At 43.4% G+C, this 16,384-nt stretch overlaps 1 protein-coding gene across 2 annotated transcripts in view; it reads right to left on the bottom strand.

Moving 5' to 3' along the window:
* Window positions 1–7,499: 7,499 nt before the first annotated feature.
* The window catches only part of GRIA3 (glutamate ionotropic receptor AMPA type subunit 3), a 189,087-nt gene continuing 180,202 nt past the window's right edge, over window positions 7,500–16,384 (bottom strand). Inside the window, exons 14-15 of one of the 2 annotated variants that reach the window (XM_066640005.1) lie at window positions 10,675–10,789; window positions 7,500–7,745 (exon numbers count right to left, since the gene is read on the bottom strand). In XM_066640005.1, the coding sequence (XP_066496102.1) occupies window positions 7,500–7,745; window positions 10,675–10,789 (361 nt within the window). The remainder of the gene's footprint in view (window positions 7,746–10,674; window positions 10,790–16,384) is intronic. The other variant, XM_066640006.1, reaches the window with a different exon arrangement.

The raw sequence follows: 16,384 nt of genomic DNA, 5'->3' as shown, positions 1-16,384 counted from the left end.
ATGAAATTCACAGACTGACCCTGCACGAAGTGTGAACATACATTATGTAAATAAGGGCATCCTTTTCTCCCTCCTAAGTCTCCTGCCAGCCAGTGTTATTGGATGATCCCTGTGTTGTGTGAGAGAGAGGAAAATAGGTTAACTTGTTGCTCACCTGATCTACAGATCCTGAACAATTGCGGGCTGTTGGCTGGATTCCAGGGAGGACTGGCTATAGGCACGAGCTATACAAAGCTACAACTTTGGGTAGTGATCTCCAAATTTTTTTGCCTGGCAGCTCCCTTGACCTACTGGGCCATTGGCCATGGCTCCCCATTAGAGCTGCAATCCTATACATTGGTTTTTTGCAAGGATTCCACACCTCCCCTGGCTGGTTTCCACAGCTCCCCTGGGAGCCACAGCTCCGTTTGAGAACCACCGGCTTAGGCCCTCACAATCCGCATTCCTAAGATCATTCCTAAGGGAACAGGATCCATTGAAGTTGGAGGGTCCCCTGAAAATTTTAATTCGTTGTTTCTCAATTTTTGTTCCCCGCCATACCATTTCCACACGGTCCACCTATTGGAAGTAAAACCAGAAGTAACTGGCGATGATGCCATTGCCAGTTTCATCTGTATGGGGAGGCCAGACGCAATGCAACAAACACCAGTAAGAGGCTCAGGATGGACAGGAGGGTGTTTTTGAGCATGGGAAAGTTGCACGCAGAAGTTCTGCATGCAGAACTGAGCTTCTGAGCACTGTTTGTCATATTGCGTTGCTGGTTTCACTGTCAGGCGGCAGAGGTATGGGGGGGGGGGTCCTAATGAATACCACTGGGCACCACCTCAAGTACCACCAGTGATGCAAGTACCACTGATTGAGAAACACTGCTTTAATTGTATTTCAGAGATGACAAAAAGATTCAGTAGGCACAATACAAATTTTTTTTTTTGATTTTTTTTCTGTGTACATGAGGACTAGAACCTTTTGAAAGAGAAAGTTACAGTTCTTTTTAAAATAAAAAACATACCCTAAGGAATACCACAGTCGCCTAACAGAGTTTCCAGGCTCCTGGCTCCTTATCTGAATGTCTGCTAAAGTCAAAAGTTCACAATCAGGCCTTTTATTTTGTTTTCTTTACAATTTTATTTACAAAAAATGTATTAAAACCCTTTGTACAAGGCCTCATTCAAATGAGGCTCAGTAATTTATGCCCACACATGCAGTTTACACTTTTGACAGCCATGAGTTTGCTTGGCAAGTTGATTCTGGTTTGTTTTCTGTTCACTGAAGTGCAATTTTTTTTTTAACAACCAAGAAAGAATGAACCTAAAAAGATTTTCTTTTCTTTTTGAAAGGAAAAATAATAATAATAATAATTGTTCAAAAGAAGCAAAAAAACAAAACAAACAAACAAAAAAAACCCCAAAAATGATCCTCAGCTGGTTGCTGCTGAACTTCCACAGTTTGAAGTTAGTAGCAGATTTCCTTTTTATTGAAAGCAATTGACTCGTGCGCTTTAAACATGCACTTAAAAAAAAAATTAGCCCACCCATTTATCAAATCCTTCACTGGTGTGAAGTTTCCACTCTGAAAAAAAGAAACAAAAAAAATCTATTTTCATTTGATAAACATACAGTTCTTTTTATACAGCATCTAAGAAAATGTTTTTTTTCCTCTTTTTTTGTTTTTTACTTAAATACAACATATTATGCACGGTTTTGCATCTCCTTTGCTGGAACATTATAGCATTCAGAAATTGAAAATCACAGTTTCATGAAAAAGAGCAGTATCTTTTTGCTTTATACCTCCGTAAAAATATGAGCAGCAATGTGTCCTACAGCTTCTCCCCCCCCGTTTATTTTTTTTATGTTACATTTTTGTGGAAATGTTTTCCCCCCTCTTTATTCTTATATTCTATTTCTTGATTTAATGAACTATCAAATATATCAGTGACCTTTATATGCCTGATTTTTTTAAATGAACTATCAAATATATTGTCAGAGACCTCTTTCAAACATTTTTTCCTTTTTTTAATTTTAAAGAAAAAAAATATATTCATTTTCTTTTTTTTTATGTTGTTTAATATCCAGTTATGTTATTGATGAAATGAAACCTTGCTGAACTAGCAATTGAACATATTGTTACATTAGAGGTAATTAGTATGAAGAGGATTCCTTTACTTTGTATTTATTTCTATTTGGTAAATGACAAAAGATGCAGTAAAGAGTATATGATGCTGCCTACTGAGTCAGACTTTCCTCTCACCTGATGCTGACAACTAGGGCAGGTAGCCACTTTTCAAGATCACAGGCTCAGAGGTCTTTCCAGCCCAGCTACCTGAGATCTGTTTTGTAATGGGAGATGTCAGGACTTGAACCCAGGAGCATCTGCATCTCAAGCCTGTGCCCTGCTATTGCGCTACAATTCCTAGCAAAGTCCCATTTGGAACACATCCTGCACCTGAAAATCTAGATGTCAGTAGTGCTAAGTCTTGATCTTTAGCAGTGTGATCTGGAATGCATTCTACTCCTTACAAAACTAAACTCAAACCTAAGTGTCCTTTTGATATAAATAAGCTATGAAATGATGATTGACGGCAGCTGAAAATACAACAACTACTAGGAAGAGCGATGCTGGAGTGTGAATGTTGTGATTCAGACCGACTGGTCTCGTGTTGAGGTACCATCCTGTTTTCTCTTCCCAAGAGAGGCCGAGCCACGTAGCATCGTCTGAGCACAGTGCTAGATTTCGGAATTGCAAAAACGAAAAAAGAAAAAGTAAAAGTGGGGATTCTGGGAAAAAAAAACTGTATTATGGGGAAAAACGTCTTCTTCAGTGCTCTCACTGTTATCAATTGATATTACTTGTTGAATTGAAAATGCAAGCATGCAGCCAGAGAGATATATGGAGGAGGAGGGAACCCACACACAAAAACCCAGAGAGCGCTGGCAGGAAACAGAATCGAGGCTGATGTCTTGTCAAAGCGAATTGGGCATTATTTCCAGAAGAAAACAACATTTTAAAAGCACTTGCAGATGAGAGAGAAATGTCTGCCCTGCATTTTGCCTCCAGCAGGATCTCCATCATCAGGCGTGTGGGATCTTTCCTTGAGAGCTGGATGCTCCACCCCTCTCCCCCGCTGTGTTATCCACTGTGATGCGGTTCATTGTCTTTTGCTGTTGTATGTTACATTCACTTAGAACTGATATATGCATTTTTTTCCAAAGGTGAGGCAGGAATCTCAAGCAGCGATGGCAAAAAAAGACAATCCTCACCACCACAGAGGTGGAATCAACGCAGCAATGATGGTAAATCACAGAGTTGGGGTAACAGGCCGCTCTTGGACTATAAGCAGTGGTATTCGTAGGCGTTAAGATCAGAACAGCGTAATACGTATTTCGATAAAAGGGGGGGCACTTGAAAACTGTGTTTCTTTTCAAAACAATACGTCCATTGAGTGTGCAGTGGTATCAAAGAATGGCTTCTGTTGAACTTTCGTTTAAAATTATTATTATTTTTTTTACAAGAATACATTTTTCTTTTTTACGTATTAGAATATTGTCTCGTTTATCGGTCCATTTTCATCGGTGTATGTGTGTTTTTCAAGCAAAGCAAGAATTTTCTGTTTGATGGTTTGCATTGTTTTTGAGTCTTGAGAATCTCCCATAAGGCACTGAAGGAAAAGAAAAAACAAAAATTCCTATGAAAAGTTCATTGCACCATCGTCAATGAAGTGTCAGGCCCGACACCTGGGAGGGAGTAAAATTGGCTCAGGTGGTCAGGGACGCGAAGTAGCTGGGGATTTCTGTTGCGCCTCCTTTTGCTGGCCATTGTCGGCGTGGGATCTGTAACGAGATGGCAAAAGATCTCAGTTTTGTCCTAGGAGAGAGAGGTTAGCACAGGGGAGAGCCGAGCTAACAAAGGGAGCAATCGATCCACCTTGGTGACTTTCATTGCTAGCCCTACTTTGAAAATACCAGACACTGCCAAGTCCTATTGGATATATGTAGGTGAGCTGCAGATGGGAAGTTATTGGCTGGGCCAAGCTTAGTGCTGGAGCCAGGTTACTGGGCCTAGGGGAAAATCCTGCACGAAAACCCTCCCCCCCATGGTGTTTGCTATTCATATCCCAAAAGCACATTGGGTGCTACCCACTACCAGTGATATTGAGGGTTCAAGTGTTGGCCCAAGGTGGGCTTTTAGCCAATGGCTAACCTCTGATGCTCTTCCTACTAAGAGGGTTCATATTTCCCAGCGAGGGGCCTGTATACAAATAATGTCCTGAGTCACTCACAGCCAAGTCGCACACACACATTTGCAAGCTGCCCCAAATCATCATGTTTCTCTAGCTCTTTTCTTAGGATTGTCAAGGTTAACGTTGGGCCATTTTAGGGTAACTGGATTAGTTCACCCTTTACTATGGGACCCATCTAAGCACTAGAGCTGCCCCCAGGGATGTGCCCAAGCCACTAAGCTCAAGTCGTGAGTTGCCTGAATGTCACAGCTTGATTCAAGAGTCATCGCTCATGCCTATCATGACCGGACTTGAAAAATTTCAAATCCTTTGAGTTGCACATCTGCGTCAATTTGAGTCACGAATCTGAATTCGAGCCATTACAAGTCCAGACTCTTTTTTCAAGTGACTGGTCCCAAGTTGTTTGTCAAGTTGGGGTCAGTGATGTCCACAACTTCAGTAATCAAAAACAGCAGCTTGACTAAAGGTAAAGGAGTCGAGTGCCCATTTTTCAAGGGTTGGCAGTCTTGTCACATCACCAGTCCCTGCCTTATGACATCATCAGAGTCCACCCTCCCACTCAGAAACCTCTGCTTTTTGGAGCCCTCTCACTTGGTAGCCCTATTCACAGCAGCTTGCCTACCATTTGCTCCTTGTGACTGGGCAAGCAAAATATTTATGGCCCAAGTGCTGGGATTCTGAATGAAAACTACTTTCCCCTGAACCTCTCATTCAGTGTGTCTTTATGAGAACAACAAACATTCCTATCTGGTGAGGATGTGAAACTGTTAAGCTATGTCAGTTGGAAAACAATACATGAAACCTGCTTCTATAGTTAAGTAAATGGGCAGGGGGTCTGGTCTAGAGGGTAGAGCCTCCGTTTGCCTGAAGATAACATCCGAAGGTCGCCAGTTCGAGGCCACCGGCACCGTGAACGGCGAGACCTTGAAGCAGCTGACAAGCCTAGCCAAGTTATGCCAAGTTATTCCACCTGCTCTTTGGCCGCTGTCAGCCTATGTGGAAGGAAAATGGAGGCCAGAATGTGATACCAGATCATAAAAGATCCATCTGTAATGTTGTGGTTCTTGAAAGACAGAACCTTCTTCAATTGTCAAAATCCCTATTGGGATTTAGTATAGCCTGCCTATGTAAACCACCTTGAACTAAAGTCTGAGGAGAAATCTGACGACCAAGAAAGGCGGTATATAAATACCTGTATTATTATTGTATTATTAAGTAAATGAGAATTTTGAACTGGTTTCACTGAAGACTTAAAAAAAAAACCCATAAATCCTCATGGTGCTGTAATTCAATTTTCTTACTTTAAATCAATCACATAATTGTATTTTGTAGAATGCCTGAACCTGTTTCTCTCCCCTGCCCCAACTTTGTTTGACAGGAATGGAAATGCTTCCAAGACCCACTTACCTGAGTTCCTCACAGTTTCCTTTAGTAAATAAAAGGGGAAAGATCATACGAAAGACAGGAAAGGGTGGTCAGTGCTGTCCATTTCTATGTGCAAAACTTGGAAGTCCAGCTACCTCTCTTGAATTTCCTGTGAAAGCCAAGACCTCCAATGTCCAAACAGGGAACATGTCCGGGCCAGCCCTGCCATGAGGTAGAGTGGACTGGTCACCTCGGATGGCAACTTTGATGGAAGCTGTCATTGCTCTTGATGCTATTCTTAGGATTCTTTCCACTAACTTTATAAAACTGATAACTTTGCCTTGTGTGTTCTATGCCTGGTGTTTTGTATCCAAATTGGAATTTTCTCTGCTTCAAGCATAGGTTACAAAAGCAGTGTAAAAGATGCATTTTCGCTGTTTTGGGCATGTCATAATTGGGGCTGAAATAAGTTAAATTAAAAGACAAAATGATAAAACTGCAAAGCTCTGCAGCATCTAAAACCTGACCTGTTTTCCTGGTGCTACGAGATTCTTTAGTGGGTTTTGCTGCAACAGACAAATGCAGCTACCTTTCTGGGAGTTAAGAAAATCGAGAAAGGATACAAAATGGGTATTCAGAAAAGCCCAAACAAAGTTTGGCTCTAGTGGATCTAGACTTTTTCTGATATTATTTTGAATAATACTTGGAGTTAGAAGCCCATTAAGGTTAAATTTGCTGTATCAGTGTCTACTCCAAGCTTGTTTTTAGATCCTCTGTATGAGAAGAGGAACTACCAACAAATGCAAAATACTTTGTTTCCCAGAACCCTTTACTGTAGAAATTGGTGAAGTTGGGTGTCTTTATAAAAATATTTTGTATGCAGTAGAATAAGCGTCAGATTGCAATGTAAACAAATGACTTTAAATTGCAGGGTTTGGGATGGCAACTAAGAGCCCAATCCTAAGCATGTCTACGCAGAAGTAAGTCCCATTACAGTCAATGGGGCTTACTCCCAGGAAAGTGTGAATAGGATTGGGCTGTAAGTGATTTAGCATATCCTGCACTAGTTATGCTCTCTCTCTCTCTCTCTCTCTCTCTCTCTCTCTGTGTAGGTTGTCTGCTTCAGGTGCCTAAATGCTTGAATGTTTTGGTTTAAAGTTATTTTTGGCACCATCATGAAAATGCAGAGTGCCAATAGGTTTTTTTTTAAAATCAATCCAATTAATGGGCTGTATCGTGTTGGTCATGACCCCTGAAAGACCATGGCATTCCACCATTGAAACAGGCACCATTTTGCCTTGGACGTGTTTTTGGGGAATGGCAGGATACAAATTCCTAAAACAAATACAAATCAAATAATGAGGCTCATTAGTTATGACCAGTTTAAGCCCTACTAATTTGGGCTACTAAAATGGGACTAAGGGCCCAATCCTATCCAAATTTCCAGTCCTGGTGTAGTCATGCCAATGGAGTGTGTGCTGCATCCTGTGGTAGGAGGGTAGTTATGGAGGTTTCCACAAGGTAATTCCCTTGCCTTGGGGTTTTATTGCAGCTGCACCAGCACTGGAAATTTGGACAGGATTGGGCCCTTAATCATGACTAACTCTCTTGCACTGCCATATTTTCTCAGAAGTAAGTCCTGCTGCGTTCAATGGAACTTAGTCTCAGGAAAATATGCAGCTTTAATGTTTCATTGTTCAATGTTTTTGAATATTGTTGCTGGAAGAATGCATCTCTAAAAGACCTCAACTCTGTTTCAGCCTATTTGCACATCCGGTGTGTGTAATCCTGAGATTGTGAGTCCAAGTTGGGGAACACAACACCAAAGCACATCAACACAGGGGGACACCAAACACATAAACCAGTTGATTTGCTTACTAGACCTTCAGCCGTACCACTAGATCTTAACACTTTCTGTTCCATACACGTTGTAGCCTTCTCTGTACGTAGCATAATTCTGGGTGTTGGGTGGAGGAGCAGGCTTAAAGTTTTGTGTGTTCTTTGTGAGTTTCATTCGTTTGGACTCAGCCCGAGACTTGTAACAGAACTCTATCAAAGCCACCGTCATGGCAAGGCCAAGGCCTCCGACAAGAATATAGAAAACCCCAGCAACATTGCTCAGGCTCAGGGCACTGGTCTTGTCCTAAGAGAAACGAACCATTTGATTAGTTTTGCAGAGGAGAGGAAAGAGAACAGAAGGACAACATGTGCAAGACCAAGAGGGCTCTACTACTTTGGAAGACCTCATTGGGCTTTCAAACAACCTTGCAGCTTACAGTTGCTTGCACCCAAAATCTTAACATTAATTCAGAGACACCAAGTGAACCAAAAATCTCAGGGATCGGTTCTCTGTTCCAGCATGCCCCGGACAGAAAGTTAAGGTAGGGACACCCAGTAAAGTTGGCTTTATCTCCCCTACTTGCTTCTAACTATATCTAACAATAAAATGAATGTGTCCTAGTCACTACGTAGCATTCTGCTGAGAGGGAAAGCTATATAATGAGAGTCAGTGCTGTAATCTCACCCTTCACATTGAACGTTTAGATTATCCCATTTGGGTAGGCTGCACAAAGCAGGGTTAATTTACAGAGGGCTACTTTTCAAAAGCTCTTGATATACTGAAGTTACTAGAGAATATAAAGGAAAATAACCTGGATATTGCTAATTTTTCCCCTGACTTCTAGGTAGTAATAACAGTATTGGATAAAGTTGGTCAGTGACTTGCAGGGGTGGGGTGGGGGTGACCTGCATATCCATAAGTCTCCCCATGAGCTTCCAAGGTGGGGGGGGGGAATCCTAAAAGCCAGCATAAAAATTCAATGGCTCTATGCTATCTAAGGTATACCTTCAATATATCATAGATAGTAGGGAGTTGTATGAAAAAGAATTTTTTCCCTGTCTGCAAAGATACCATCATAACCATTTTGCTGCTGGATTGGATTACCTGCTAACATTGGTTCTCAATGGTTTGGATACTGCTTGAGCTGTGACACAAAGAAAATCAGACGGCTTGTCAACATGAGAAAGTTGTGCGGGCATGACTGCGTATGAATTCAAACTGGCTGGAGTCAAACCGGTTCAAGTCCCACTGTGGACAAACCATTTGGGCTTCAGGGACTCAGTTTCCCCCCCCCCTTCCTGCCAAAGGCACACCTCTGCAAGAAATGATGCAACATCTGACAGCAATTTTAATATCGTCCTTGCAGAAAGACATTTGTGCTTCTAACAGCACGTTTGCTAGGGATAAACCCCCTTCTGAAACAGATATGTCTCCCCAGGTACGAGGATTGCCAATGCAACTTTGCAACAAGCAAACTTCTCCAAGCCCTTTCTCCAAGCCAAAAACAAAAACAAAAAACAGTGTCCATGTCTAAGGGGCTCGCACCGGTTTCACCATGGATATACTCTAAACCAGCACAACTCTCTTATGTAGGCAAGGCCTGAGTAGTTGATGTCAATCTGGATTCCAGACCAATCTGTGGCAGAAATTTTTTAACTGACTCAGTTCAAAAGTTGCAGGTTAAGCCTCTGCTGATAAAAAAAAAACTCCCCCCCCCCCCCCAAGTCCATTGCATGTGTAAAATTTGGGAAAGGAAAAACCAATACACTTCTCTGAAGAGGAAAAATTTAAGCCGGAGGAAACAAAGTTTGGAAAATTGGGCTTGGCTGTGTTCATATAGTTTGATTCCCCCCCCCCCCCATCTTTGGTTTGAGTTACAAAGAGGCTGATCCTGCAATGGTCCATTTGAACGTCCATCGGCCCAAAGAGCATCTTAACAAGAAGCTATGTTCTAGCCCTGCTGGAATCAGTAGTTTTCTATTGATTGCAGTAGGACTAGAAGATAAGGGCTTCTGTTAAGCACCTAATCATTATTATTGTTATGATGATGATGATCATTACCGCAGTAATTTACAAAGGCCCAGGCAGTAGATATCTATACAATTCCCATTCACTTCCAGTGGGAATTCAGTTATCACACTGAGCTTAGACACCCAAAACAGGATTTAATGCTGCTTTGAGTATTTGTTTTCTATGCTTTGAAGTTGATCCATTAAATACATCTCCATGTTTAATCACAGCAGATAAGCAGAATGCTTTCACCCAAATCAACAAGGAAAAGCATGTGAGGATGGAGACCCCCCTCAGTGGCCAAGCCCCGCATGAAACATCCATTTGGAAACCTATGGAAGTTTCACAGGAGCAGCCTCTGAGCAGGACTTCACACCCACTACCCCAGCAACAGAATCAGTGTGTGTGTGTGTGTGTTGTGTGTGTGTGTGTGTGTGTGTGTGTAGCTTGGTGACAATAAGCTTGAAAGCCATACTATAAAGAAAATCAAAGTACGCCGTTGCAAAAGTTTCTGGTATGGAATGCGGTAATAACAGTAGCAAAATGGTTTGATGAATAATAAAAATTAAGAAAAAAGAAGAGAGAATGGCTAAAATTTATGGAATGAGCCAGCAATAAAAGAGTGCACTGTTGGATCAAGAAGTAACTAAATCCCCTTTAAACTTTCTTCGGAGAAATAAAAAAATAAAAGGATTTGTCATGCTTATTAATGCAATGTCCTCTCAAAAAATATTCATCTTTAAGGATCATGCGGCTGTTACTCAAAAACCATCATGTATGGTGAAAAGGTATGAATTTTCATAATACAATTGCCTCTACTTTTGGTCAACTTTTTTTTTTTAAATTTGGCAGTTAAAAATCATAACATATATAAGGAGATTCAAATTGAACTTGTATTGATTTTTTTTTAAAAAATGGAGATACAATTTTGAGAGATTTTTTTTCTTTTTGAAGATTTTGAGAAAAATATCTGAGTAGGAAAAAAATGTACTTACAACTAATGCCTTTGATACTGCAAAAGAGAAATGCTGTCACTTTTTCTGAGCTTTTAAACTGAATTTCTCCTTTTTTTAATTAGAAAAAAAAAATTTCCTGTCTCTTTCCCCCCCTTGAAGCTTTCAGAATGTAAAGAGTTAACTCTGGAAAGTCATCTGGTAGAAATAAAACAGTGGGTCAAGAAACGTGATTGCTAAGCGATACAAAAAGACCTTCAGGGACTGACCTTACTTCCGGAGTCCTTGGCTCCACATTCCCCCTTATCGTACCACCATTTGTTTTTCAGCTTGTCTAAGATGCCTTGTTCACTGAGTTTCAATACTGCAAGGTTTACAGGCGTTCTTCACGTGGAAAATAACATAAATAACATTATATTATGTTATTTTATGTTATTCAAGCTTTAAACTACTTTAAAACTCTACAAAGCGATAAAGCAGGGCTCCTGGCCACAACGTCAAAGATTAATCAGACTGCAGGCAAGTGGAACAAACCCCTTAAAAGTTAAAGTTCTAGAGCATCACTAGACCACCAGGTCCTGCCCGTATCGCTTTGAGTAATCGGCACACACTGTTAAATAGACTCCATGGAAACAAGTCGCTCAATTCTCCCCGCTTTATATAGACGCACAGATTTCTTGGTTATGTTGCTCGGCTTGCAGTAGCTTTGCAGTGAATTTGAGGAGAAAATCAACACCCGTATCTAAAGTTGGCACTTGAGGTTTGCTTATTGAACTAACAGAAAGAATTAATAGCCCCTCCCTGTTCTAGCCAGCATAGTTTTTGCTTTTTCTCCCCCTGAATATCAAGGTGATGATGAATCAGATAGAGCCTGCAAGTATATTAGGGTAGACATACTAACCAAGCTCGGATATGCAGCTAATTTAAGGCACAGCGGTGTCAAATGAGATCAAAACACAATTTTCAAGACTGATGCCTGTAGAAATTAGTTATGGCCTCTCTGTTCTCCTGTTGGGGTAAAAATTGCATTGAAATGGATGCCTCTGCTCTCACCCCTCCCTCCACAGAAGTCGCACAAGAAGAGCCACATGATCTTCCTACAACAAGAGGTTTTTTGTTGTAATTTTTTGTTCTTATTGATGGAAATAAGTCTGGATGACTTGTTGGCATAAATGACCCCCCAGTGATATTAGTCACCCTGGGGCGCAGTCCTAACCCCTTATGTCAGTGCTTTCCAGCACTGGCATAGCTGTGCCAATGGGACATGTGCTGCACCCTGTAGTTGTGTGTCACTCACAGAGGCCTCCTCAAAGTAAGGGAATTCTGGTGGCATGTGAATTAACGCGCCACCGGCGTTTGCCCTGCCCCCACACGAGGCACAGGAGGGGCCAGCCCTTGCAGCCTATTGGCTCAGTGGATCGGGGCCATGTGCTGCTGCGTGGGGAAACCTGCCCAGATGGGACCAGGCAGCAATCCCCCACCCGTCCACCCTTTGGCAGTCTGAGGCCCCAACAGGGGCCGAGTAGGAATTTTTTGCCATCAGCCTGATTGGCATAATGCTGGTGGTTTTTTTGCCTACCCCAGACTGTGGAGTTAGGGGCGGAGTGGATGTCAATAGGTCTCACTGGTCACTTTAGGCAGGTATCTTGTGGGTTTTGGGTAGGTAAGGATAATCTCGGTGTACACCACAGAGTGGCAAGGGCCGGGTGGACTCCACGCTTGGTCATGCTGGCATTCCCAGCTGGGTGAGGCAGGCTGGATGAACCTTGGCCTGGTGGCAAAGGCCAATGGCGGGTTCGCTCGGGTGGCCTGAGCTAGCCTGCCACCCTGACCCTTCGGGGTGACAATGAAGGGGGCGGCAGGCTTGTACTGACGCTGCCCAGAGTCGGGTGTGGTCGCCCAAATTGCTATAGGGGGAGGTAGACGGGCAGTTCAATTTCCTCCATGTAGAACCTGCACGACCTAGTGGCTAGGCCCTGTTGCAATTTATGGTGTAATTAAATAGTTAATAAAGTGGCCCTTGTATCATATGCCCATGCCTGTGTCTTTATTGGGGGGTGCTGGGTAATGTTTGTTCCCTTACCTTGGAGCTGCATTGCCCTTATGTCAGTGCTGGAAAGCACTGACACAAGGGGTTAGGATTGTGCCCCTGGTCACATAAACACAGTTGCAATTAAGGGAGATTCATTTCACAGGTGCTAGGAAGTCCCTAGCAAAAAGAGAGCCTCGGTCATCCAGCTTGAGCTTTCTAATTCTTGGTACAACCACATGACATATGCACCATTACCAGCAAGAAATATTTGCATCACATTCAAAGTAGCAAGAAGAAACCTGGAAGGGCAAAGAAAAAGAATAATAGAATCCAGGCTACGTAAGAGACATTAGCACAAAACCCATTCATACCCTATTAAGGTTTTGCACACTTTAGTCTGGTTTACTATTATACTGTTCACCCCAAAATGCTCTCCACGCTTACTGAATGTAGGTACAGATGATTGGGATGGTACCTGCTGACACTGCCCCTGAAGGTGCTGCACCCACTGGTCACTCCTACCAGCAAGCACACATTCCACCTTCTGGGGAAGAAAGTGGTGGTACTTAACATATGCTATAGGGGCACTGTTCCCACTCCTGTGCTATATGCAGCAGGGTCAACGCGGTCAGGAGAGGCAGCACCTCCAAGGAAAATAGCCTCGGCCTTCCAATCACAGGATTGTATGCACACTCCACCAGTGGCATCACTAGGGTTCGTGTCACCCGGTGCGGGAGGCCAGCGCGTCACCTCCCTGCAGTGGGCGGGGCAACACTCTAGGTGGTGGGCGTGGTGATCTACCATCGCCCCACTCCCACTGGTTTTTTGGCTGTACCTTTTGATAGAATAAAGATATTTCAACGTACTTTGTTTCATCGCATTCTGCATGAAATTACACATTGATATATAACATGATGGTATTATTCCTCCAAACTCTGCTTTTAGTGATTTTGGTCACTAGTGGTGTCACCTCCCCCCAGAGTGTCAACTTACTAACACCTTATTGGAGCAGTTCTCAAACTTTTAGCACTGGGACCCACTTTTTAGAATGACAATCTGTCCAGGACCCGTCATAAAGCAAATTAAAATAAATAATTATAAATAAATTAAAGTAAAATCAATAAATAAGGGAAAGCCAGCACTGATCTACCAAGTAAATTTTTTCTGTAGCCTGCCTGCAATAGCACAGCCCCCCAAAAGAATCAGTAAGATTTTCACCCCTACTCAGTACCCAGTTCAATTTAAGTTCTTATATTTCAAGCATATCACTATCAGGACCCACCTGGCTCTGCAAGTCTGAGAGCCCAATCCTATGCCTCTCTACTCAAAAGTAAGTCCCATTATAGTCAGTGGAGCTTACTCCCACGAAAATGTAGATAGGACTGCAGCCTAAAACAGAAAAAAATTTCACCTTACCCTGTCAAGCCTGTTACGTTCTTTTTATAGGGGGGCGGCTGCCTTCTGGAGCATTTCTTGAGCACCATTTGCATCAAATCAGGACCATTCTGGTCACCTCACATTTCCCTTTGCCTGACCTGCCCAGGAGCCAAGGCATGTTTGCTTACTCACGAGTAAATGTGATCATGTGGCTTAGTTTTGCTTTCCATAGGGCTCAATACATTCGCCAGCTTGGAGGGGGGACCTCCTTCTCGGTGTTTTTTTTTTTGGGCTACATTCATTGGATCAGGACCATTCTGGTGTTGTTGGATTCCTCTCAGCCTGCCCTTTCAGATGGACTAAGGCATGTTCACCTACTTGTGAGTAAACGCGCGATACCCTTTGGTTTCTCTTTCCATTGGGCTCCATGCATTTTTTGTTTTCCAGTTTTTTGCCAATAACTTTTGATAGAAAGGAGATATTTCACTCCTGTTTTTTTGCATTGCATTCTGCTCGAAATTCCACATCCAACAGTATATAACATGATGGTATTACTCCTAACCACCACGATTTTAGCGCGTCACCCTCCCAGTGCGCGTCACCCCCTCTTGCATGTCACCCAGTGCGGCCCACACCCCCTAGTGATGCCACTGCACTCTATCCACTTTCTGAGGGGTTGCATAATCACAGGGAGACTGAGCTCTCGTCTGCCACAGCTCTCGCCTCTCCCTGTATAGAAACAGGCACTTGTTTGTTACTATACAGGGAGAGGTCAGACCTGCAGTAGTGAGAGCTTAGCCTCTGCTGTGATTTTGCAGGCACTGTGGTTTCTGTGTAGCACCCATAATGCCTTATGCTGCTGCGCCACAGCAACTTCCTCACTAGCCATTCATTTCACTGTACATCACTGATATGCACTGGACACTGGTTTCCTGTGTCCATTGTGCAACAGCAGAATACCTCTTGTCCACCTCCTCTCTCCCTGCTCATCTGTTCCCCCAGAGGCCTGTTATACAGTGCCTGTTGAGCAAAGCTCCCATTTGGGGGTGGGGGCTAAAAGGGATAACCACATCTTTGCCACAAGCAGATGGGAAAGAAAGGGGAGAGGTGAAATGGGACAAAGCCAAAGCACTTTTCTGCTGCACCCTCTGGAAAAGAAGATATACCCATTCTCCAAAATGCCAGGGTAAGCATTTCATGGACCTGGGGGGGGGGGGACCTGAATAGATGGGGGTCACCAAAGGGTACATTTCCCTCTTCAAAAAAGCCTAGAGCTGACCCTGAGCATGTCTGGGTTGGAGAAAAAATGTGAAATAATCCAGAAGCAACAGCTATGGAGGCAGGCTCGACGCCACTCCTATTCCCGTGGTCTACCCTGGAGCAGTTTTTCCACAAAGACCAGATTCATGGCTACCTGCTCTCAAAGGTCCAGTCAGGGGCAGCCCTGGGTGCTGGTGTGTTGTGGTCCTTTGCTCCATTTTTAAAAGGAAACAGAATTAGCATTCCACAGCAGTTGCTGGCATCTAATTAACTATCAGTCTGGGGAATCTTCTACGCTTCCTGCTGGAGATCACTGCTGCATTGCAGAGAGCCGCTCCGAGAGGGACAGTGTGTTTGCTACCCTAGCTTTTTCTGTGTCAGAGCAGTAATGGAGCTTCCCCATCCAAAATAGGCCTTCAAAAGCAAGACGTCAAGGGAGGTCCGTTACTTTGGTGCATCCAGAGAGGGGCCATTGCAGCATGCAGTGATGGTGGGAACATTAATAAGGTGCAAATAGGGAAAGAGGCCTATGAACAGCGTTGAGGAGGGGTCCCTGTGGGTGACATGCTTATAGTGGGACCACTTTCTCTTTGCCCACCCTCTCACTGTGGTCCCCTGATCTGCACCACTGCCTGGGGGGATGGGGGCTTCTTCCCCCACCCCCAGGCAGTGGTTCAGATCAGGGGACCACAGTGAGAGGGTGGGCAATGCAATGCAATGCAAGCAGAGGCTGTTGCTCCTTTTCCTTGCATTTGCTGCTCAGTCCATCAGAAGAAGCAGATGAACAGGCAGCAAAAACAGAGAGGAAGGGAAACAGGATCAGGGTCCATCCTTCTGCCAGAGGGCTCCTTTACAGGTGGGTGCCCTCCCAAGGCTTATGGGAAGGCTACATCAGAGTATGACATCATCATCACCTCTGACATCAGAGGATTTGAAGAAGCACTACTTTTACAGAGTACTTTCCATCCACACTCAGAGGCTCCTGAGATAACACAGGGCTTCTGGGGGAAGGGGGAGGTAAAGTTCCCATCTGCAGATAGGATGAGAGAGAGGATGCAATGATCTAATGCTGCACTTGGTATTTGGAGAGTCCTTCCACCGCCACAGAGGTTCAGGGATCAGCAGTGCAACCTCCTAGGGCTTCCTTTGACATCTATCCAATGATGCCCACCTCAAACTCTTGTCCTAATTAGTGGGTAAAGATTCCCTCATTGAATTTATTTAAAAGATTTGTATCCTGCCTTTCCTATGCCAAGCAAAATGACCAAGGAGGCTTACGCAATCCATACTAAAATATACAATATATAAGA

Source organism: Tiliqua scincoides, chromosome 12 (genome assembly GCF_035046505.1).
Source record: "Tiliqua scincoides isolate rTilSci1 chromosome 12, rTilSci1.hap2, whole genome shotgun sequence".
Classification (NCBI taxonomy): domain Eukaryota; kingdom Metazoa; phylum Chordata; class Lepidosauria; order Squamata; family Scincidae; genus Tiliqua; species Tiliqua scincoides.
Note: the sequence above shows the minus strand (reverse complement) of the source record. Positions and strands in the feature narration are given on the sequence as shown.